The sequence below is a fragment of the Clupea harengus genome, chromosome 11 (genome assembly GCF_900700415.2).
Source record: "Clupea harengus chromosome 11, Ch_v2.0.2, whole genome shotgun sequence".
Lineage (NCBI taxonomy): Eukaryota > Metazoa > Chordata > Actinopteri > Clupeiformes > Clupeidae > Clupea > Clupea harengus.
Genome location: NC_045162.1, coordinates 23906778 through 23932478, shown reverse-complemented (window position 1 = coordinate 23932478; position 25701 = coordinate 23906778). Strand labels below are relative to the sequence as shown.

Below are 25701 nucleotides of genomic sequence, written 5' to 3'. Positions count from 1 at the left end.
GCAGGAACGTCTCGCGGCCGCCGGCAAACGATAAAGCAGGAGACATCACATATGAAGCACAACAGCAATGTTTAATGGAGTCATTAGTGTGAATGATGTGGGGAATAACAGTATGGTTCACGGTGATTTGGGAACCTTGAAGAGCAAGTCCTTTTGTCTGATCACAGGAAGCCTGCACCAGTATCTGCCCAGGGCATCATTTCTCTTGTGAGGCATCACTCAGATCATGTGAGAGGTAATTTGGATGTGAAAACATGATTCTGTTTCATTCATCCCATGTCAGGTTACTTTCAGACATTAATGGGTCTCTATGTTGGGATCCTTCATATGTCTATGAAGTCCTTCCCCAGAGCTTTATGTAGAGACACAATCTCACAGACTGTAACAGACTCCGACAGGAAATAGCAACAGAATTGCATTGACAAGGAGCAGTAGCTGAGGCTCACAGGCACAAGACACACAAGAAATTCAGAATTCAAGTGTAGAGGACACACACACACACACACACACACACACACACAGATGCAATCTGTGCTCAAAACGTTTACAGACTTGTTTTTTCTTTGGTTCTATCCTGCACTAAACCTTAACTTATACAATGCAACTCATGAAACAATGCACGTTCATTCAGAATTTGATATATCAGCTGGCAAAGGTTTATGCTAACAGTTAGACTCGTCATCTAAGAACATTAGCAGACTCAAAGAAAGGAATTAACAGACATCGTATAATCATACAAAGGGACGATAGAAAAATAAATGGTAACAGAAATAGACAGACATTGGAAAGTAACATCTTCATGCATGTGTAAGAGTAACAGAACGTCCCACAACAGTTACAGAAACTCATTGACAGGGATAGTGAAGGGGTCAACGGACAGGGATTAATTATGTTCCACTGTCGTAGATTCATTGCACACAAACAGCACACAAACTCAGCAGAAAAAAGTCAGGCAGAAGTAACAGTACTGTACAGACAGGGGGCATTGACAGAGATCTGGATGCATGTCGGCAAAGACCAGGCAACACTGCAGCCAGTTAAGACAGTAGCCAGTTACTGCAATGTTAATTTAGGCCTCAGTCACGAGGCATAGCCATACTTAAGCCACCATTTGATTGGTATAGATAGACTCTATCAACTCTCCAACTTTCCAGGCAGTCAGGATATAAACCCAATCATTTCAGTTTACCCAAGGGGTTTATCTAAGTCAAGAAACTTTTGGAGCTGAGAGCCCTCTCTCCACTCTGTACAAAGAGATTCAAGCCTTTTGAAACATTTCTTTCTGAAATGTCATATAAAGTCTGTCCAATCTCTGGTTAAGCTCCCCTTGTGTACTGGTTTCCTCCAAATCCCTACAGTACCCTTTCTTACAGGGGGGGGGGGGGGTTGGGGATAAGGGTGTTGATATGAAGCGTCTGTGCTGCTGGACGCCAGGGATAAGTCACAACAATGCTGTTGGGTGTGGAGGAGCAGGGGCTGGGAATGGGGGAAGTGAGGGTTTTTCTCCTCAAGTCCAGGAAGTCAATGCATTCTTTTATTTAAATGTGTTGATCCTAGGTTTCTTACACAGAAACACAGAAACCAGTACACAGAAACCAGTACATTTTGATTCAGTACAGTGGAGAAAGTGGATTTGTGGAAGTGTCCTCCTCAAATGGGGCATACTCATTTGTATTTTACTGCTTGCATGTGTCTGACTGATAGGTCAAGGGTCAGTTGCTTTGATTGAGTGTAGCGTCTAGGAGAGGGTCACTGTTGGGTTCAGCAGGTCCACAAAGACGCATGAGGAGGTGATCTGCTCTGTTGAGGTGATCTGCTCTGTTGAGGTGTACTCATGGAAGGGAAGAGGCCACCTGCTCTTTGGAGGTCTCACGCTGTCCTTCAGCTTTATCAAAACGTTTCTTTTTTTATTGGAGTAGAGTCTTACGTGAGATGGAGTATTATTGGGATGCTTGTTTGCCATCCCAATTTTGTGGACATAATTCAAAATTGATTGTTTTATCTCATGAGGATAACTTCTTGGTTTCAGACCATCAACCAAGAGCAGATCATTTCCTTTTGACAGATAGTGCTTTGACCCAAATGGCAGATACATCAAATGTTAGTCTATGAGAAAACTTTGATTTCCAATTGTATTGACCTTTCTTTTGTCATATGATGACATAAAACAGCTGATAAAACCACGGCTAGCAGGGGTCACTGATTCCAATGAGAACCCCTGAGAACCGTTGAAGGCAAAAATTGCTTACTTGTGTTTAAAGCAGCACTTGAACCCTCAAAATAGAAAGCCCCACTCTTATTAGAGGTTGCGCTGAGTTATTTCAGGAGATGACCTGTCAACCTGAAGAGGCTTGCACATGTTTGAGCCTTGCCCTGATTGTCACCAGTTTGTCAGCACAGGAGCCTCTCACCACAAGAGCTTTGGCTCTGACCCATAATGCATTAGCTTGACATATGTCACGGTATGGCTCTGTGGATGATGGATCGTCCTGGGATTCCACAGAATTGTCCTTTGATTGAGCTGTTCTCGATGACGTGGCCGCCATAATTCAGAACTGCCCATTTTAAGCTTGCCCTAAGCAGACCTCAAGAAGTATTTAATCTCGCTTTGAAATGATTGACAACAGAAATATTTCTTAATATACCAAGGAGAAGAATAGGTGTCCTCAGGCTGTAAATCACCAGAGAATGTGAATAGACTATTTATTGCATGGACTGATTCTGGTCTGTTTTGTGGATGTAATAGCTGAGACTATATTCGTATCAAGCCAATCTTAATCTTAGCTCATTTTAGCCTGGAGAATTCATTTAAAACAGGTTGAGGATATCGCATTATGTCAGGGGTATTATTTTGTTTTGTGCAATGCATTCTATTGGCCTGTTGATCTTGATCCCTGCTGTTTACATTGAGATAAGTGGATGTTGACTGCAAAAAAATCATACTCTGGGGCAGCAAATACGTCTTCTCATTCTCTGAACCTATTTCCTGCCCTCAATCTTCTCTCCATCTCACCTTGTCTCCCTCCCTCATTTTGTGCTCTATCTCTCTCTCTCTCTCTCTCTCTCTCTCTCTCTCTCTCTCTCTCTCTCTCTCTCTCTTTCTCTATCCCCCTCTTTCTCTCCCCAGCTTTTAATTGCACTGGAACCAGCTTTTGCCAGTGTGATTCCATGTTGTCACTTGCTATTTGGCTATCAAGATTTATTTGCCCCACACATCCATCTAAATTCAATTAGTCTGTGAGGAACCATTTGATTAGACCACCCACCTGTCAGTCTACACAAATGAATGGGTTTGCTCGTTGGTAGAAAAATGTATCATGAAAAGCCAGACTGACATGGAAATTCAAAATCCTGTAAAGTCATAAGGTTTTTGAGAATGATCAGAACATGATTAAAACTGAAAATGTAGATAAAGGGATGTCACTTTTGATGACATGAAAGCTCTCTTCAATGTCAAATCTCTTTAAGTGAGTGACAGAGAAAATTTGCGCGGACCTTAAGTACTCCAGTAATTTGTATCTGTCTGTTTGACATTCTGACTTGTTATCTCGTTCACTTGGGTGTGCCATTAACTCGTCTCGTTCATCCCCTGCAGAGACCCACTAACAACATGAGCAACATCTACGAGTCTGCAGCCAACTCCCTGGGCCTGTTCAGCAGCCCCTGCCTCACCAAGGTGGAGCTGCGTGTGGCCTGCAAAGGCATCTCTGACAGGGATGCTCTCTCCAAGCCTGACCCCTGTGTCGTTATCAAGATGCAGTCTCACGGACAGTGGCTTGAGGTGGGTGGGCCGTCAATTTCTTTAAGCACTAATGTGTTACACTGTGTTCGTGCTTTTGTCCACATTCTCAGAAAAGGTGTGGGGAGTTTTTAAACTGACATCCGATGATGGTCTGCTGACCTCCTTATAAAGCGATACAATGGAGTTAGAAGCAGACTTCGGTGAACATCTTTGAATTATTCACCATAGTGTTGCACCACATGCACTGCTTTCACTTATTCTGTCATGCTTTTACATCTCTCTTCTTCTCCCTGGGGATGCCCTATTTACTCCCCAAACTATCTTTTATTCAGGGGATATTCGCTGGGGTCTATTTTTATGACATCATTTGTCAATTCATTCTCTTTTGGGGTTATACACAATGAGGTCAGTGTATTAAATTCATCGTCAGTTCCCACCTTGACCTCTTTTGTCAAGACCGCTCCAAAATGATACTGTTAGTGACTTAACGTGAGAGCCAAGACAATTATAATTGAAAATGGCCAGAATTACATAATTTACCTTTTTCTGCATCTCTTTTTATATTTCAAGTTCTGGCTAATCTACATATATTAGACGGAGATAAAAGCTCATTGCAGTTTGAAAAAAGGAAAGTAAGTAATCGCAAGTACATCAAGTAAACAACATTGAATTTTAACTGAGACCAGTGACTGTCAAAGGAGCAGATGTTTAATCTTTTCAGTGGATACTTAATAATCTCTTTTCCTGTTAATCAGTTCATCAGTCGGGCTCTCCCAGCTGTTGCTGTTTTTGGTAGTATGTAATGAAATCAACACTACCCACTTACAGACATTGCTCTTCAAATGTTCTTCCCATGTTCTCCAAATGTTATTCCCATGTTCTCCACCACTGACTGTGTGTCACTCCTCTCTCATTCCTTTTCTTAAGAATGTGTTTTTCACAACCCAAAGTTTACCGTCATTTCCTTTCCTCAGTAGATTTGAACAGTATATTCAGCAGCAGATTTTGAATTTAGGGGATATTTACATTTGCCAGGACATATTAAACAAAGGGGGAGAAGGGGGAGAAAGCAGAATCCAGATGCCTAAAAATACCCCTAGTGTTAATCACCCAGCCAAGCAGAAAAAGTGTGAAACAGCTGCCTAGTGTTATATTATGATAATTGTATGGACACACCAGCTGCCTCCATGCCAGGGCTGAGCCAGAGGAGTCCAGGGGAGGCGATGCGTCTCCTCTCCAGTGTGCCAGCCCACAGGCCCAAGACTCTTTACCTCTCACCTTCCCCCTCTCACCTTCCCCCTCTCACCTTCCCCCTCTCACCTTCTCATCCAGATTAGACCCTCACACCATCCAGGAATGGGTGTGAAAGACAGACGAGGGATCTGTCAGTCTGACAACCAGCTTATTTGCTGTGAGCAGTTGTTTGGTTTTGCCTCTGTTCCCACTGATGCTAGTGCAAAGTGTATCTGTAAGATATCTGTAAGATTTATACATTAGATTTGATTAGGTTTGATCTGTCTGTCTTAATCTCTCTCTCTCTCTCTCTCTCTCTCTCTCTGTGTGTATGTCAGTAGACAGAAACGTTTTTCCATGAGGGTCTATAACTAGGCTATATTTCAGATCACTTTGCATGATCACTTCGCATTATTACAACGGAAACACCTTGTAGAGAGGGGCATACTTGATCAGATTTGGCCGCTGTTGAGGAGGTTACGATGTCACATTTGGATCCTGTTTTCAGGGGTTGCTCGGATACATTTTCCACAGTCTTTTGCACGAGTCTCCCTAACTACTGCTCCATGAGTAGCTCATCATTCATAATTAAGTTTGACTACATTAGTGCACTCATGATCAATTTTTCATTTGCAACCAGTCTGCTAAAAACTACATGGATAGGTTTGTCGAGAGAGGTCTTTTATAGGACACCAGACCTCTTAAAATGTCTGGTTCCAGTCCCTTGTTCATATTTGCAGAGCTGAAATTCCGTACTCTAGCTCTGGGTCAGACCAGGCCATCTGCCAGAAGCTCTACAAACTGATCTATTTTTTCCACGGTAGCAGGCTGTCTCTGCATTAGCATTCATACTATTACAACATTTTCTTCAAGTACATTTGAACTGGTATTTTCCTATCCTATACCTGATTTCAGTTTTTATTTTATTTTATTTTATTTTATGTATGTTGACAGAGAAGCTCTATGCTCTTCTTCAGCCATACACACAAACATGTAAGAACTGGCTGGTGAGGCTACAGTTTAGATGGTCTCAGAGGTTCCAGAGATGCTGTTGAACCTTAAAGGATAAGACATTTGGTGACATTACAGTACATTCCCAAATTACCATTACTTCCTCCCCCTTTGCATTCATTTCTGCATCACCTCACTCTCTTCCTTTCTTATCTGTTCATGAAGCTGTATCTTATAATCCCGGTTATGGAACCTGACGTATGGAACAGATGTGCAGACCATGCCCTTCCAGGACTGATAACAGGGTTGAAATTGCTGGCATAAACAATTAGCCACATAAAGGAATCATTCTTATCTTTGCCAGTGAGACTCTGTCACTGCTGACAGCTCTCGTTGATATTGTTCTACCTGACTCTCTGGAATGATGCATTAGTCCAGTTCACCCCTATATGTCTGCCACGCTGAATGTATGGATAAAGGGTACTCTTTGTGTGTGTTTGTCTCTTTGTGTGTGTGTGTGTGTGTGTGTGTGTGTGTGTGTGTGTGCATGTTTGTGTGTGTGTTTGTGTGTATGTGTGTGTGTGTGTGTGTATGTTTGTGTGTGTGTGTGTGTGTGTGCGCGCATGTGTGTGTGTGTGTGTGTGTGTGTGTGTTTGTGTGTGTGTGTGTGTGTGTGTTTGTGTGTATGTTTGTGTGTGTGTTTGTGTGTGTGTGTGTGTGTGTGTGTGTGTGTGTGTATGTTTGTGTGTGTGTTTGTGTGTGTGTTTGTGTGTGTGTGTGTGTGTGTGTGTGTATGTTTGTGTGTGTGTTTGTGTGCCCACACAGACATATGTGTGTGTGTTCATGTGTCATGGTGTCATGGTGTATGTTGACCGGTGTGCACATGGCCACAAATGTTCGCCCTAACAAAGTGGGAGCAGACAAGCATTCTGACCTTACACAACAAGCATTCTGCTCCACTGTGTGCAAAGTCAAGCCTTTGAAATGTCTCTGAGCCCACTTATGCATCTGACCTTATACATGCGGCGTATACGCTGACCCCAGCCTTGCTTTGCCTCTCTCTCTCTCTCTCTCTCTCTCTCTCTCTCTTTCGATCATTTGCAGCCACTTGGCACGTAAACATCCACTCATTCTGAATGAGAGGCCAAATGCTGTTGGCCCTGACTGCGCTGCTGCTGTGAATTACTGAAAAGGCTCTCTGGCACACTCACAGCTGACCTTCAGTCAGATGGGCCTGTGACGCCCCAGGCAATGGAAACCTAATGCATGCCCTCGGGGGTGTCACTTCCATACTGTGTCCTTGCGAATCCTCTGAACAGGGAATTCTGCCACGACGGCTTTCAGGAAAGGAGGCTCGCTCACAACCGTGCTGAGCAGCTGTTCGCTTTATCCTTTGGGACAGGAGATATATCCTTCCAAATGGATCATTCCATTACATATACTGTATACATTTTTGCCCACATACCTGCATGCAAAGCATAGGTCCATAACGTCCCAAGAAAAGGTCATAACACCATGTTAGGCTTTAATGATTTAATACAGCTCACAGAAGACATGCTCCTCATTTAAACTGTGAAAACACGACCTCACCCTTCAGAACACGACTTCCTAGTTCAGACTATGTGTGTATGTCTCTCATGCAGGGAGTTTTGTTTCAGTCTATGACTCCAAGAAGATCCTTTCAGCGTGGGTAGATTGCCTGTTAGTCGCTGAGGTGGAAGTGGACAGGCTTATCTGTTGCCGCTGGTAATGGCCCTGTCACAGTCCAGCAGGCCTCATGTTGGGACTTCTCTCTCCCACAGCACAACACTCTCTCCCCTTCAGGGGAGAACTCTGGGGTGTGGCTGTCAAAGACTATTTTGACGTTTTTGAAGTATTTTTTACTATTGAAGACTATTGAAGTATTTTTTATGATATTACATTTTTCATGTGGTTTCTTCGATCTAGAATTCATGAACTTTAATATTTATCTTGTTGCCCTTCATTTTGGTGGCTGATTTTAAATTATTGAGCACAGAAATATGTAATATACTCACTGGGGCACAACAGAGAGAAGCTGTGTAAAGCCAACTTTGCCTATATGTCTGTTGCTTTAAGGGCACAAGATGGACCTAGTGGCCCTTTAAGTTGAACAAAATGGCTAATGTAAACACAATGAGAGATTTATGAGGGGAAAAAATCAGGTGAGGCTCGACAGACGCCTCCTGTCACCCTGTGGACGACGACCACCTCAGACGGGTCCATAAGTTACTTTGCCAACTTGTGCGTAATCACCTGCCAGTGTGTCGTCTCCTCCTGCCGTCCCTGCCATCTCACACAGATAATAAGACAAAAGACTGGTGCCACGACGCCATCTTTAACCGATTACCTGTCACAGACTCAGCGGCAGAGCTTATTTGAATGCCTGCGGCGAATAAAGTCGACTTTCATCCATACTGCGCCCCGCTCACTATACCAGGGCATCCCTTCCAGTCTGGTGGGGATCTGACAGTGTGTCAAGAAGGAGCGTACTGTAGATCGGGTGCTTTCATATCTTCCCGCTCAAGAGAGGCAAGGAAGAAGAAAGGCAACAAAAAGAAATGTAGTAGTTATGACACACAGACTCTCTCTCTCTCTCTCTCTCTCTCTCTCTCTCACACACACACACACACACACACACACACACACACACACACACACACACACACACACCCACACACACACACAAACAAACACATATCCCAATACCCTTGTTTTTGTCCAGTTTTAATCATTTATTCTCGTGCATGCCTAAATGAAGGCTGTGCTGAGGCGAGTCAAGAGTTGTGTACATGAGTACAAGTCACATGAAAGGAGAGCTGAGCTCAGTACGTATCTTAAGCATTTTATGAAATCACTCTGGCACATAGTTTTTATATATTAATGCCTGATTAAATATAGACAGTATGTTCTCTACAACTTGTGTTTCATTAAAATTTCATCCGTATTTCTTTTTCCTCACTCCCGCCCTATCACAGTATCCCTGTCTATCTCTGTCTTGTTTTGTTCCATTGCACATCATATCTTCTACCTGCTTCCATCTTTCTATCTTTTTCTTCTTTCTCTGTCTGTCATAATCTCCCCTCATCAAAACTGATCAAGGCATCCAACCTATCACCCTGACATTTGGGCAAAGAGGGCAATGTGGGTCTGGAAGGAAGGGCCAGACCAGAGCAACATTTTAAAAATGGACATCGATATTCAAGAATTTTGAAGAGTAAACATCAGTGGCAGAATCTGTCAATCATAAAGGGTTTCTGCTTATTTATAGATTCCTTTTCTTGAAAGTTCTTGTTCATGTTCTTGTTTCTTATTAGCTCACAGATTGTGTTTTTTTCTTCTTGACTTCGCTGACAGAAGTGGGGCATGGGCAGAACATCTGCTTTGCATTGGGAAGGCTTTTTCATTGTACAACGTATATTTATTGCCATCATAAACTGAACCTACGTCGTTTTTGCCGGAGACACTGTTGACCTTCTAGGATGTGACTCTTCACCACGTAGACAGGATATCTACTGAGGGAAATCAGAAGCATCCACTTCGGCCTCTGGTGAAGATTTACCCAAAGAGCATTACTGCTATTCTAGTGGTGTCTTGACCATGTATTCACCTGAAGAGGAGCTAATTTCTCATTTCTCTGTAAGAAACACTCCAAAACCCATTTGTACAAATTGCAGTCAGCCTGGCCTGTTCTGATTAAATAACCATATGGTGAGGCAAACTGTCAACCCAAACCTCCCTCCCAAAACAGGAAAACACAGAGCAGTGTTTCTCTGTGCATGTTCCTCTGTCTTCTTTCATGATCCACTTACTTGAGTTTATTTAGCAAGCATATTTCACTGTGTTATTAACCACCTACTACAAACTGTGAAGTAGATACAACACCTATAGCTAAACCATATCAAAAAAGGGCTTATTCTGTGAGTGACACATTTCTTTTTGCTAACTGTTCTTTGACTTGATGTGTAAAAATCAGTGAGGGCAGGGTCTGGCACTGACGACTGATGCTCAAAGGGAGGCTGGAAAAGCCCTCAAAGAGCCTTTGAATGTTGGAGTCACATGGAGACGGAGGAGTTCAACTGAGGGGTAAAGCTGAAACTCTGACATTTTCCAAAAGGAAGAGTGAAGAAGATTGAAAGGTGCTGTGTTTGCTTCCTGTCTTCATGCAAAGAGTGATCCAGTCAAGTTGAGAATTATTCTGGAATATGATTATGTTATAAGTGTGAAGGTCAAGTACAAAACTTCACCTTCACATGTATAACATAATAATATTCAAGAATAATTCTCAACTGGACTGGATCACTCTTCTTCACTCTTCCTTTTGGAAAATGTCAGAGTTTCAGCTTTACCCCTGAGTTGAACTCCTCCGTCTCCATGTGACTCCAACATTCAAAGATTCTTTGAGGGCTTTTCCAGCCTCCATTCGAGCATCAGTCATCAGTGCCAGATCCTGCCCTCACTGAAATGGAAGATTTTTTACACATCAAGTCAAAGTACAGTTAGCTAAAAAGAAATGTGTCACTCACAGAATAAGCCCTTATTTTGATATGGTTTAGCTATAGGTGTTGTATCTACTTCACAGTTTGTAGTAAGTGGTTAATAACACAGTGGAATATGCTTGCTAAATAAATTAAAGTCATTACTTTCTCTATAGTTCTCAGTACATGAGTTTAATTCTCTTTGTTGACACATGAGTGAAACTGGTCTAGAGGTAAATATAGATATAGATTTTTAAACTTTAAAACAACGTTTGAATGTGTATGTTTCTTGGAAGGTCTAACAATATTTTGTTTCACAAATATTCCCAGTCTGTTTTCTCAACATGACTCTGGCCTACTAGGTGGAATTTATTTTATAACAGCGGACCCACTAAAACCTCACACCAAATCTCACAACCAAACAGAAGAAAGTGCATATCAAAATGATCAAATGAGGTCAAATGGCTACTCAGCAGAGGTGGAAGTGGTAACAGTCCTACTCTGGCATCTCCCAGCATCTGTGATGGTCCTGGATGAGTAATATGTGTGTGAGTCGAGTGGACCATGTTGATTGGGCCTGGAGACACCCCCACAGGCTCTCGATGGTTAGCTAATGACTACGAACGGGTGAAACGGGGTCTACAGGTAATGGGCCTGATTACACAATCAGACCCAGCCGAGACGCTCTCTTCCCCATCCGGAGCGAGGGAGCCGAGGGAGGAGAGGGAAGGGAGGGAGTGAGGGGGAAACACAGCTAACGGGGGTAATTACCTCTGTTTGTACGGGCTGCTGTGCGCCACGGCTCGGGTCGCGAGGTTCACGTTGAGATCAGAGCGGAGAGAAACACAAAGAGAGGGAGAAAAAGATGAAAGGAAGGATGGACAGAAGAAGAGAGGAAGAGCTGCAGTTCTGTGGTGATTGTGGAGGTGATTTAGACCGCAGCACACACTCAGCTCCTGTAGGCTCCATTACTGTAATACATGAACGAAGCATGCATGTTCACACAAATGCGTGCAGGCTTGTTCTGAATACACATGTGTACACATGTACTGGTACTGTGCATGACTGAACACAGACCCACACTTGGTCAGAAATAGCTATTGATCGGATCATAAATGATTCATTGTCCATAGATTGCATTTTCCACAGGAATGAGGGCAACCATGTAATCTGTAGTGGTTGACATACTACTTTGTCTCTGTCCCTGATGAAGTCTTCCGTGTCCTCTTTAAAGATTATTCATTTCCCCCCATACAACATTCCTCATCTTTGAGGATCAGTTAGTGGTCAGTGCACTAGCTAGAGGCCTGGATCCTGAAATGTGAGAAGGGGAGAGAGATTTATGCTTGGGAGTGTGTGTTTGTGTGTGTGTGTGTGTGTGTGTGTGTGTGTGTGTGTGTGTGTGTGTGTGTGTGTGTGTGTGTGTGTGTGTGTGTGTGTGTGTGTGTGTGTGTGTGTGTGTGGGGGGGGTGGGTGGGTGTGTGCATAGGCATCATTTATGCTGGGGACATGTTCTGCAATCACCAACTTTGTCCCCACCACTTTTCACAACTGGAAATAGAATCTCACTGCAGTGAATAGAAAGCTTCTCAAAAGTGCTTAATCATCTGTAAATAGAATTGATACACGAAAATGAAAGTTTGTGTGTAAAGTTAGTCTAAGCAATCACCTTAGTTTCAGTGCATTATGTTAGCCATCCATCTAAAATGCATGCTGTGCTAAGGAATATCAGAAACATTACGTCTTCCTCTCATTATGTGGTTTTAAAATGCTCTAACAGAGATTCTAAGTGTCACCCTCACAATTTTGGGTACCACGCCTAAATGAAAGAAAGTGTTGCTGACCAAAGACGGACCAAGAACTCCAGACTAATCTCTAACTAGCTAGTTAATTATGTTTTGCATAACCTGTGCTAACTGAAATAGTGGACTTTAACTCTCAGTGGATCATATAAAGGTACGTTTATTATCATTAGGTTTATCTGTGTTTGTCTGGTCACTGGCGAGGTGTGCATAGCAAGCCAATTAAGTGACAGCTTGCTGAGCACATGCAGCAGGCGGTTGTTTCATTGATAGGCTGATGCCTGTGGCTAACATCGTGAAATTAGAGTCTCCCCTGTGAAGTATGCAGGACCTGATGTTTTGCCGTTATCCGTGGACATAACAACAACTTGGCAAAATATGCAAAGGTGATCGATTTGTCATGTGCTGCAGGCTATGCAATTTTATAGAAACGTACACAGTCCCGCTGGTACACACCTGGTATCGAACCCGAACCCTCGGATACGGGAGGCGGGGGTGCTTGTAATTGCTTTACAGCCCTGGGGTTAACTATAGCTGGAACATCTCATATAGTTTCAGGGAATTCTGTTTTCTAACGGCACAGTTCGGTATCCGCCGGCCATGAATGGACAGAGATACATACGTATCACTTGTTTCATGCATGTTTCAACATTTTAGTTTTAAAGCCATAACCAATCCCAGTAATCTATGACATTTGGTGCATTTGTATTCGGATTACGCTCATCGTCATAGCAGAGGCCAACAACAATGTGTGTGTGTGTGTGTGTGTGTGTGTGTGTGTGTGTGTGTGTGTGTGTGTGTGTGTGTGTGTGTGTGTGTGTGTGTGTGTGTGTGTGTGTGTGTGTATGTGTGTGTGTGTGTCCATCCTTCTTATTGTGTCTTTGTGGCAGTAATTTGAACTGCATTTAGTACAACATGCTGGCACTTGAAATACATGTATCAAGGGAATTTCTGGGCTATTTCATGGGGCATGTTACTACACATCTGTGTGTGAAAGAAAGAAGTAAAGAAAGAAAGAAAGGGAATGATAAAGACTTAAAAGGGAGAAAGAATAACAGAGAGAGAAAGAAGAATGAATGAGCAGAAGCAACATGGCTTTTTTATTTAATTGAAGGGCAATCTCTGCTCCAGGGGGTCAAGAGTAGCCTGGGTTTCTTCTGCTCTCTCATCTCTCCAAAGGCAGCTGAGACTTGAATGAAGGGTTTCAGTGGACCTCTGAAATGGACCTCCTCCACCATCCCCTCTCTCTCTCTCCTCCCCAACTCCCTGCCTCAAGTTTCATCTCTTTCATCATCCCTCTGTATTTTCAGCTTTCCGTCTAAAAATACAGGCCATGCGGTTCTCACCGTTCGCCCGAGAGCGCTGTGGTGCCAGCTCACTGTGGAGGCAGAGGTGTGAGAGCTGCCTTTCAATTATACACTCGCTTATTTATAGCCACCCGTCCTTAAGCACGTGAAGCATGGGATGCAAATGGGATGACGGAGGGACGGGATCTCCATCGCCCTTGTCCCCTCCTCCTCCCCTGTCCTCCCTTACATTTTAATCACTTTTGTCTTCTTGTATTCTTTAACTCTCATCTCCTCTTTCATCCTCCTCTCTGCTCTCCTCTTTTGGTCCCTCGTTCTTTTCTCTCTGGTCTTCTCTTCCCTTCCCTCTACGACCCTGTCCTGCTCAGCTCTACCCCTCCTCCTCCTCTTCTCTCTGTTCTGTTCTTCCAGTCCTCTCCTCTCAGCATCTCTCCCCTTCATTACATCTCAGATTTTCTCGTCTCATTTTTTTTTTCTCCCTCTCTTTTCTCCTCTCAGGTCCTCTATCTGCTAGTCCAGAGCCCCAATCTCACCTCTCCATCCTTCTCTTCTCTTCTCACCTCCTGTCCTCAATCCCTCCCCTCTGTCCTATGAACAGTGAGATGGGTTAACAAGGAATTCTGATTGTGAGCCGCAAGCCATGATAGGAGAACAAGGATCAGGGGACCTTAATGGATTTAATATTGTGAATCTTGTAGTTGCAGAATGGTTCCTGCATGTATTCCTCTTGGATATGAGATTTGCCCAGTATCAGACCCTCCCCGCCAATCTGTCGAAAAGCAACAGCTGTTTTGAGGCCCTGCCCACGGCTTTGATCCCCACACTAGGTGAATTTCAAAGCAAACTCTCATAACAGAACCCCAGTTGGTTAAAGACAAGCACGGTTATCAAACCCTAGCATCTGGAGGAGCTGTGCAAATGCCCAGAATGATTCCCAAAAGCACAACTGAGGGCGGTGAGAGATGGTTTAACCTCCTATTAGAATTTTTTTCTCTGTGTGCAAAATGAGGGGTTTTTTTTTTCTTGTGTCAAGCACAATCAGACTAAAGGGAGAAGTGTGAAGAGGAGGCAGATGGGTTCGAGTGCTAGACCCTTCCTCTTGTTTTGCTCAATTTAGTGCTCTGTTCTGGAACAAGAGTGAAGATAAAAGATTTTGAAATCCTCTCTGAGGTAATGAAGGACCATCTGCTGGGTGTGATGAACTCAAAAGAAAGAGGAGGGGAAGAGAGAGAAGGAGTGTGAGAAAGAATGAGAGGGAGAGAGGGAGAATAAGATAGGCAGACAGGAAGGCAAAGAGGGAGGGAGACTCTGTATAAGCGTGTGAGCGAAAGAGAGGACTGCATATGAAAACCAAACATATGTTACAGTGAAGGTGAGACATGGTGTGTTGCCAGTAGATAGAGTGAGATATTGTGTGTGAGTGTGTGTGTGTGTGTGTGTGTGTGTGTGTGTGTGTGTGTGTGTGTGTGTGTGTGTGTGTGTGTGTGTGTGTGTGAGTGTGTGCTTGTTTGTATGTGTGTCTCTGTGTGTGGGGGGGGGGGGGGGGGGGAGAGAAAACCAGAGAGTTAAAGCTATGCCCAAAATGAACATCACAACAACTGGGGTTTAATTTGAAGAGGGCAGGCTTAAAGTGCTCATCATTCCAACAGCCTTCAGTATTGGAAGCAACGAGAGACGAAGATATGACAGGAACACTCTCTTTATTTCCATTATAAATTGGTGGTGCGTTTTGTAGTACATAAGATTAACTCCCTGAAGAAGACAAATCACCAAAACAACACCAAAGATATACTCTATGAGATCCAGTCTAGCGTGCCATTAATACTTTATAATGTAAATCTTTTTTCTGCCTTGGGGAAGTAGGAAAGGCATACAGCCCTATGGCTTCTCAGGGCCAGTGAGCCAGACTCAGTATCATATTACTCACTGTAAAGCCATAATGTACACTCATCACTCATGCTCTTATGATCAGGACAGAGTAAGAGCATTACTGGCCAAGGACCTCTCGCCCTCCTCTCTCCACTCAATTTCAAGTTGGGTTATTGCAGGGGTTCGGTGTCAAGCTCATCCCCTCAAATGCCTGAAAGTGTCATCCTCTTAGAGTCACTTCCTGCTGATATCGCTCTGTAGCAAGTCCTGCTTGTGGTTTCCTAGAGAGGAATGATAGTGAGATTAAATATTGAAGCGTTATTCTTTCATATGTTGACGGTAAGAGTCTGTGTGTGTGGGGGGGGGGGGGGGGGGGGGCATGGTGTGTGCATGCATGGTGCTACATGCACTGTAAGTGGAGCAAAGAAAGAAAATAAAACATTAATAGTGCCTGGTTGAAACAGAGAATATTGTCATTCCAGTTATTCCAATGGAACTATACAGCAGACCATAAGAATGGTTTGATCGTTTCACAAGCTCAGTTTAAAATATTCTTTTTTAGCACCAACATGAATACAAATGGCTATTAATCAGTTCTCTCTGAGCTTTTTATTTGTCAGTCTGTTTTCTTCTTTCATCCTACTTTATCTCTTTGCCAAATTTGTCAGTATTTCTCTTTCTCTCTCTCTCTCTCTCTCTCTCTCTCTCAACACAAACTCACAGAGACGGAGAGAGAGAGAAAAACATTCTCTCTGATGCAGAAAATACCTCCTTTATTCTTTATAAAGAGTGCTTTTTCTGTCCTTTTTGCAGGTGGACAGAACTGAAGTTATCCGCAGCTGCATCAATCCCACCTTCTCCAAGGTCTTCACCTTGGACTACTACTTTGAGGAGGTGCAGCGGCTCCGCTATGAGCTGTACGACATCAGCAGTAACCACAATGGGATGAAGGAAGCTGACTTCCTTGGAGCGATGGAGTGCACTCTCGGCCAGGTAGTTCTCCTTACACCCCTCACGCCCCCTCTCATGTTCTAGATCATTTATCTCAACCAGGACTAAGGAAGTCATTGAGATACGATGAATCAGCAGATCACCACTGGCTGATGGCTACAGGTTTTTCAACTGCTGCAAGCCAGTATTATTTGTTTTTACATTACAGACAGCTACCTACAGCACAATGTAATTATTTGTACATGGTCAGTGAAGGGTAAAATCACTATAAAGAGCTCCAAATGAAATTAGCACAGTCAATGAGAGCTGCTTTATGCACCCCATACTAAAGACACACCAGCTGGGCTATTAGCCGTGGTAGCATACGATGTTCCATTAATGTTCATTCATTTTCTGTCTAATGCTAATCTGGCCTTGCTTAATTGTTGGGATTGAGGCATGCTTTATATTTACTAAAGCATTAAAGTTGTTTTTTTATTAAATGAATCACCTCTGAACACTATGAGTCTCTAAATGGCCGTTTTCAGTAATGAGACCTATGGTGAAGAGAGCTGTTTTGATCCAGTTTATTGACCGTCAGACTTTACTTTGCCTGCTTTAAAATCTTAGACCCAAGCAGACCTGCCATACTCAACCCTTGATGGCATTCCCAGGAGTTCCTCTGAGCATTTCAGCTGATGTATTATGAATGGCAGTAGTTTTGTTTGATTATCTTTCCAAAATTGCTCTCGCTCTCTCTCTCTCTCTCTCTCTCTCTCTCTCTCTCCCTCTCTCTCTCTATCTCTTCTCTTCTTCCCATCTCTCCTCCCCATCTGTCAATCCAGCAAGCTATCTCGCTCCAAATTTCTCAAACTATTTCCTTTGAATAAATGAATGGGAGATCCTACCGTATGAAGTAGATAAACTCTTTCATTTCTGGCACGGTGGCTCAGCTATGGGCTAATGTGACAGGTTTTTATGCTAATGAGAATAGTGTAATAGTGCTAGGGAAATTGAAGCTTTTCACTTAATATTGAGCTGTCAGTCAAACGTTTAGCCGCAAAAATAAACAATCATTCCAAGTGAGGTTTCAGCATCTGTGCGTGTTAAAGAGCTTCACGACATGCAAGCTTGTTGGCAGAACTTTGTCACTAAATCAAAGGCTTCCACCGGCAACGTTCGATTTTTCCATCTTGACTTCTCGCTTTGATTACATATTCCGTCTGCGAAACGCAAAAAGCAGCGCTGTACAAGTTTATGTTCAGCTGGGAGTGATTGTCAGTGGGTACCCAAAAATCCTCCTCAAACCAACTCCTCACCCTTTCATCTGCTGCAACAGGAAAGCTGCGCACCGGGTCCCAGTGACTCAGTGAGTCTGTGGGGTTTTACTCCCATGAAACACCCCTCCTCCCTGTTCCTGTCACTAATACACCTCCACAACCCCCCCCCCCACACACACACACACACACACACGCACACACACACACACACACACACACACACACACACACACACACACACGCACACACACGCACACACACGCACACACACGCACACACACACACACACACACACACACACACACACACACACACACACACACACACACACACACTTCTACTATCAACACAGTTTCAGAAAGAGCCATCAGAGTCGAGGCGCAGCAGCTTCCTCAGTCCTTATCTTTCTCCAAACAGATTGTGTCCCAGAGAAAACTGTCCAAAGCCCTCAGACAGGGGAACACAGTGGGAAAATCCTGCATTACGGTAAGTGTCCTCCTCGCAGTCTAAGTCCCTCTTATTTTGTTTTTCACTTTCTCTCTTTGTCTTTCTTAATCTTTACTATTTTATATAGTGTGGTGTTGCTGTTTGTTCTGTCAAAACTCACATCAATTTAAACAAGTGTTGATTATCAAGGAGTTCAAAATTTTGTGCATCCCTTTTAAATGAATACATTGTACTTAAGAACAAATTACAGTTGTATTCGACATAGGCAGCAGGATCAGGTGGGAGGCCTCGGGAGGGACGTGACATCAGAAAGCATTATTATGGTGCCTCCATAGCCCTGACGACTGCTGCACAAAAAAAGAAAGAAATATCGAAGCATAGCACGACACAATAGACAAGTTTAACACAACAACTGGTTCACGCTAGCCTTGATGCCAGACGAACTTAGCCCCGCCCACAACATTTTTGGTCGGGAAGTTCGGTCTGGCATTGCTCCGTTGGGGAGAAACTATCTCCTCACAAAAATCTGTGAGGAGATAGATTGACCAATCAAATTGTCAGGGCGGGCTTTAAACGATGATGGACAGATGATCAACCATAACGTAATCACCTACGTCACCAAAGCGTTTGGGTTGAATTAGTTTTCAACAAACAAGGCTGCCGCTGGAGAGCTGAAATGTGGAGATTCAAGTCTGTTTTAGAAGACATTGACAGCACATTCATTTTGAAAGAGGAACCGAGAAACGCGATCAAGGCATTTGTCGATCGAAAAGATGTTTTTGCCGTCCTTCCTACGGGATCCGGTAAAAGTTTAATGTATCAGCTGGTCCCGATGGTCTACGTTATGGTCATACTACGGTGCTCTGATTGGTTCTAGGTATATCCAATTGAGCGAAGAGGCATTTTTTCCCTGGTTCGGTTGAAACACGCCCCATAATCACAGCCCAATGGAGCAGTATCAGACTCATATTCTGACTAGAATTATGAGTATGACATCGTCAGGCTAGGTTCACGCCTCAAACCAGTCAGAATCCAACAACCAGCCTTATAGCCACCCTGTCAGCAGTACACCACAGCACTTCCTCTGCCCCAGCCGAAGAGCATTGCACCCCATGCCTCCACTGAAAGAGATCAATCCATGGCCTCCACACTTAAAAGTCCAAACAGCAGTGAGCCAGGCAGCCAGCTGCATTAGAGGCACTAACAGCCTTTATGGAGAGAAATCCATAACAGAAGTTCACTGCCTTATCACCTTGTTTGGGCGCAGCTGCCTTAAAACACACATCGTTACCTTTAACAGTTTGTCGTGTTAGTCAACGGGGTTTCATCCATTCAGAGTTTCTTTCATCCATTCAGAGTTGTTGTTTCTCACAGTACCAGAAGCAGAAATAAATAGACGCAGTCAATTCGCTCCGTCTCATTTACATTTAGCAGACGCTTTTATCCAAAGCCACTTACACATGTATACACAATTTACATTTACACTGATGGCACACTGCACATCAGGAGCAATTAGGGGTTCAGTGTCTTGCTCAAGGACACTTCGACAGGGAATCGAACTAGCAACCTTCTGATTATTAACCGACTTCTTTACCTCCTGTACCACTGTCGCCTGTACCACTGTCGTCTCAATGCCGTTTATCACATGCTTTTTGCTCTCTGCATCTTTACATTTACACCTGACAGATAAACTGATGTGTTGGCCATCCTCTCTGACTGGGCTCTTTATCACCTTTTATCTCTAGGTCAATGCGGAGGAGTTGTCTGGGAATGATGACTACGTGGAGCTCACCTTTAGTGCCAGAAAACTTGATGATAAGGTCGGTGTCACTGTCACCCATCATGACAACATCTTAACTTCCTCTGTACGCCACAATATCTTAGATTCACACATAGCAACATTAAGCTAAAGAGTCTTAGATTCACACATAGCAACATTAAGCTAAAGAGTCTTAGATTCACACATAGCAACATTAAGCTAAAGAGTCTTAGATTCACACATAGCAACATTAAGCTAAAGAGTCTTAGATTCACACATAGCAACATTAAGCTAAGGAGTCTTAGATTCACACATAGCAACATTAAGCTAAGGAGTCTTTCTAATAAGTGATATCCTTGAAAAGCAGCTGCAGATATCCACTGATCCATCCAGTCACATCTACTCCAGTGCTTTTCTCTCCTAGCCTGCCAATAAGAGATGGCACCAGTCCCCTGGCAGGGCAGAGCTGGATAGTAAGACCGATGTCATGCACACTTGGAATGGGAAATCCCATCAGCTCCCATCAGTGGAGTAATTACCAGAGTCTGAGATTAATAAGTGGTATTAATAGTAGCGCAACAAATGATCCCTCCAAAAAGACTTTCTCTCTGCCCATCTCTTTCTCTTTTCTCTCTCTCTCTCTCTCTCTCTCTCTCTCACACTCTTTCAGACTGTGAGCCCTGCAGGCTGCATTAGCGAGTCAGTAGGAAGGGAGGTGGCGAGGGCAGACGATGTTAAATCAACATCTGAAAGCCCTTTTCTTCCCTAGCTGATCCTAATCCCTCTATGTGACCCCGAGCCCCTGTGCCTTTCTAATTAGGGCTAATTTAATTTAATTAGATTTTAAAGGAGGATTCTAACAGAACCCAAGATCAATGAGAAGTGGGGGTTTCATCTAATTTTTGGTTTGTTGTTTTGTACTGAAGAAATGTTTTGATGGGGATGAAAAACGTCAGACAGCAGAGTTCCATCATGCAGACATTCAAAGTTCAGAGCAAAAGTCTCTGCTATTGCAGAAGCTAAAGGATTCATTTTTTCTTGTGGTTAAGGCGTGTATAGTTTTCCCTTTTCATCTTCAAAACCTGTCAAATCTTTTATTCCAACCCACACATCCACTTGAGTGAAGACTAATGACTGGGAGAACTGGGAGAACTGGGAGAACCATGGGTCACTGGTCACTTATTAGGAAGGGCCAAGGCTAAATAGGATCATTGATCTCAGAGTACATAGCGGTTTCTAGGGCAGAGACTGATGCCTGACAGCTCTGCTGCACACAGAGGAGGATGATTTGAGCGATATGCCTGGATTCCCATCCATGGCCCCATACATCAGCAATCTGAATTATGCAACGGGACTAAGAGACATGTACATGCGCTCTGTGGGCAGGGAGGCAGGATGAAAGGAAGTGCGTTTTTTATTATGATGCACTTACTGTAGATAGCACACAGAGTGCTCTAAGTGTGCAATAATGAACTATTTAGTACACAATGTGCATGCAGCTGGCCAACAGGCATTTCACATAATAAGGACAATAAATCTATCCATTTATGTGTTGTAGATATTTCTGTCTTGTTTCTGTTCTCGTTCATGTACATGAAATGCTTTTGATAGTGCTGAGAGTGTTTCCTTTTTCTGTTTCTAACCATTTCATAAATCATCTGCCAAACCCAAATATTTTGTCCATTGATCGCTGACAGAGTGAGCCGTTTATTCATTTAATTTGTCTGCCTCTGTACAGGACTTTTTCAGCAAATCAGATCCGTTTTTGGAGATTTTCCGAGTGAATGATGACTCCACCCAACAACTAGTACACAGAACTGAGGTAAGTCCACACGTGGAAAGTGACTCCAAAACAACCTTAACCAACCACAGTAACTGTCCTAAACAAAAACATATTCTGCTTACATTTGCAGACAGTCATGAACAACCTCAACCCTGTCTGGAAAACTTTCAAAGTTTCCCTGAACTCTTTATGTAGCGGCGATCATACCCGAACACTGACGGTAAGAGAACTGCACCACTATGAAACCACTGCACTTATAGTGTCTACCAGGAACCACGGCACTTATAATAACATGGTTTATCATTTTAAGGTGAGCTTGGCTGGGCTCTGAGAACCATATTCCGATCCGAAGCCTAATATTAGTTGGAGTGTCTGCCTTGGGATGGTGCATAGATTTCATTTGCTGGTGAAGAGGACTATGATTAAAACTATGAGCTCAGCAGAAGTCTCTTGGGGGTTTCATCAGTGACCTACACTTGGAGCCGGTCTGTTTTGTTGTTCGGTATGCTGCTTCCTCTTCTCCTGTAGCAAGTCAGTGTGTGTGGTGCTATGGTGTGTTACGGAAAGCATCGATCACATTGCAAGGGCACTCCATCCCCACATCTTAATTATCTTAGCAGGCGATGCAGATAACAAATGTGCACCTGAAAATGTTTCTCTGGGAAACTCCTAAGGGTATATTAGTGTATTTATGAATTCCGCAGGTGTCAGACAGAGCGTAGAGGTTATTAATGTTCTCTCGCTCTGATAATGACAATCACATGTGAGCGTTATCTCCTCTCCCCTGACAGGCCTCCTGTGTTGTCATGACAGGGCTGTGGCCATAGCAGGCATCCGCTCTCACTGTCACTGTCACGTCACGGTGACATACGCACAGCATGTTCGTTGACGAATGCCTCGCTGGGTTTCGCAGTCCTGCCCCCCCTCCTGTGAGGTTCCTGTGAGAATCACTGAATCAGGAACACGGGGAGCCCCGCTGCTCTGTCATTCCCCTCTGCTAACACACATGGGAGCGTGAGCCTTAGAGCAGGGCCTCCCTCCTGTGGGGTTGTGACGCCAGCTCTGTGGCTCCGGCTGGGACTCGCGCCATGCCGTCGGCCAGAATCAGTGCTGACCGGGCGGTGACAGCGGTGATGGGGGACTTTGGTATTTCCCGTGGTGTGGATGTGTCTCTCCGTAGCATTCTGGGACTGCTGGGGGTTTTGATGGGGTTGTTGCAGAGGCAGCGGGGCGAGGAGGAGGAGATTACCACATTGGGCTTCAATCAGATCCAGACAGCATTGGGTCTCTGTGGAGGAGAGCACAGTTGGCTCCCCACTACTGGTTGAGAGGAAAGATAATAAAGACAGACTCTAACAAGCATATGCTCATTGTTTATTTCCATCTGTAATCCCTTTATTAGCAAATGTCTCATTCACTGTGCCCATAATTTGATTCACATTTTTCTGGATTATGCTTACTTTTAAGATGACCTGATGGACAGAGCAATTATCATACAAAAAAAACCCTGATAAAAGCTAACTCTCTCTCGAGTACAGGAAGCTCAGCATAGCAGAATAAAATACAACTACTACTGCAGGACGGATAGCATAACAATCCTTTTCCTCCACCTCTCTCTGTGTGGCAGCCACTCCCTACCAGCTTCTCTCAGTGTTCTTCTCCATCAGTCTAACCAATAGAGAAACAGCAGAACTCTCCATATGCGGCCCCTTTACATATGAATAGGAAGGCTGTGATACGGGTAAGACAGGAAGGCTGTGATACGGGTAGATAGGAAGGCTGTGATACGGGTAGATAGGAAGGCTGTGATACGGGTAGGAGCGCATGGAGGTCTACTACTCTCTGGCCCACACCACTGGGCATGTGGGCATAATCATTATCATCCTATAATAGGGTACTGCGTTACCTTGCTCATTGTCATTGTCTGGAAGGTTCTAAAGGGTCCTCAGAAGGGTGCTGCAGGAGCAGATCTGAGCCAGACTGATGAAGCCAACTTTATTGGGCCAAGGTAGTCTTCAAGTGTTATTGTAACACAGTTTACTTTTGACTAGAGCAATGAAAACGAATAGCCTATTAGAAGACAGACGGTGGACCTATTGGAATAACTCATTTTATCAGTTCTAACTCCCCGTTACTTCCTCTCATCTGAGGCGATGCGTAATAAACCTGTCTGTGCGGGAGCTTCACTGCTTGTAGTACAGCGTGTCTGCCTCCTTTTTATGGCTGGCCAACTGGACGGTTTGATTGAAAGACCTGAGGAGTGAGAGTCCACACAGTGTGGGCCCTCTGGCATAGTGATTTGTGTTCACCAATACAGCAAGTGACTGGTGGTAATGGCTCTTGCTCCACTACCTGTTCTTATGTCACCTGTAGAGTGTCTGATCAGTGGGCAGACACTTTTATTCTGTGCTGGCTACCTCGGAGGAATCTATAGAGAGATTTATTATTAGAGCGAGTGTGTTATTTCTGTCTTAAATAACGTCTTAAATAACACCACCAAAATGTCAGTTGTGTTTATTAAGCACAAATTACATCGCAATCCCCCATTTAATATCATAAGAATTTCAGCTTATTCTATTCTGTTGGACATCCTGGCTTGAAGAGGTTCTAATGGTGTTGTTTCCTTGCCAAGGGTTGGATAGCAGCCCTGATTAAAATCGTTGTTTTTCCCCCCTTAATGAGTATCATGGGTTTGGCCTGGTGCTCCTAGTGCTGGCAGAAGTGACTGGTTAACGAGCGAGCGGTAATGGTCTCAGATAAAAACCCTGACAGGTGCATCCTCAACTTCCCCACATCCCTGTAGGTGCTAATTGGCCCGGTCTGTACTTCACTGCTGTTGACCTCGACTAGGGAAACCTGCGGAGTGGACTACAGCAATTTAATACTGAAAGACCATTGAGGGATCGCCTGCTCCATTTCTGGCTATTCTAGGCCACTCAGGCTGAATGGCCAGATAGAATCCTCCACTGGAGGTTCCGCTGACGCCCTCTTGGCTCTGCATTATTCATGGGTTTCTTAAAGGGAGTAAAGTGGGACGGGTTGTATGGGAAACTGAGGGTGTTCTCTGTCAGAGAGATGGCAGCAATATGTCAGATTCCCCTCTGATATCCTGACGGCCACACTCGTGTATTCATGTCGTGGTCGAGTTAAAATACCCTCTTGGCCCGGATCTGATGGAGTAGTCCCCCTTTTTCCTTTTTAAATCTTAACTGGTAGATAAAACAGTATTAGTATGTAAAACCATTGTGCAAAGGTTTTCTGAAAGCCTTGGAAGGAAGGCACAGGCCTAATTTCCATTCATTTTTAAAGATGAGGCAATTTTTTTGTACCATCATTAAACATTAAGGTCACTTAATTGTTGCATTTATCATGTTTGAATTAGAGTTCGCTAATGTCTCTTAATAAGCTTTCACGTCTGAAGAATGAGACTGGGGAAGGAGGGCTTCAGAGAGAGACAGAGCAACACATAAGGAAAGCCCATTTTATTTAGGCTTTTTAACTCCACTCCTCTCAGCTTTCAGTTCAATTGAGTTTTATTCATTTATATAGTGCCATTAACAATAGTTTGGTGGGAATGGGTAGCAGGAAGCAGGGGACTTTTTAAGGGGATCTGTGGAGGTGTGTGATGTATTGTAGGTAGTGTGGAGAAGAATATTGGTCCAATCAATTGGGTGTGAATGGGCACCAGGAGGCTTTTTTAAAGGGATCAGCAACACCTCGCAGTGGTGTTGTTTTCAACACCCACAGCCGTCGAAGAAGTATAAATCAAAAACAGTACGTCCGAATCCGTCCGAATCTGTTTCCCCGCCCATCCGTAAAACGGACGGACACCGACGCAGATCTATAATTCGGGCTTAAGGGCCTAAAGTGAGATGAGAAGAAAGGGATGTAATGAGGGAATGGAATTAGGTATTCAAGGCCTTGCATATGTATATGTTTTCAGTACAGATGACTAAATACTCTGGGAAGAATGAGAGCATTAACTATGTGCATTTCAAAAGAGAGGATCGGCTATGTACATTTCAAAAGAGAGTATCAATAAATATACAGTATTCTTACAGAGCTACCTGAACAGGCATTTGAAATGGTTACACAATATTTA

At 43.7% G+C, this 25701-nt stretch overlaps 1 protein-coding gene across 2 annotated transcripts in view; it reads left to right on the top strand.

Moving 5' to 3' along the window:
• cpne4a (copine IVa) overlaps positions 1-25701 on the top strand; it is a 48771-nt gene that overhangs the window by 2610 nt on the left and 20460 nt on the right. The window contains exons 2-7 of one of the 2 annotated variants that reach the window (XM_031576480.2): positions 3596-3781; positions 16214-16393; positions 18028-18096; positions 19803-19877; positions 21555-21638; positions 21730-21819. In XM_031576480.2, the coding sequence (XP_031432340.1) occupies positions 3611-3781; positions 16214-16393; positions 18028-18096; positions 19803-19877; positions 21555-21638; positions 21730-21819 (669 nt within the window). In that variant the 5' untranslated portion in view covers positions 3596-3610. The remainder of the gene's footprint in view (positions 1-3595; positions 3782-16213; positions 16394-18027; positions 18097-19802; positions 19878-21554; positions 21639-21729; positions 21820-25701) is intronic. The other variant, XM_031576482.2, reaches the window with a different exon arrangement.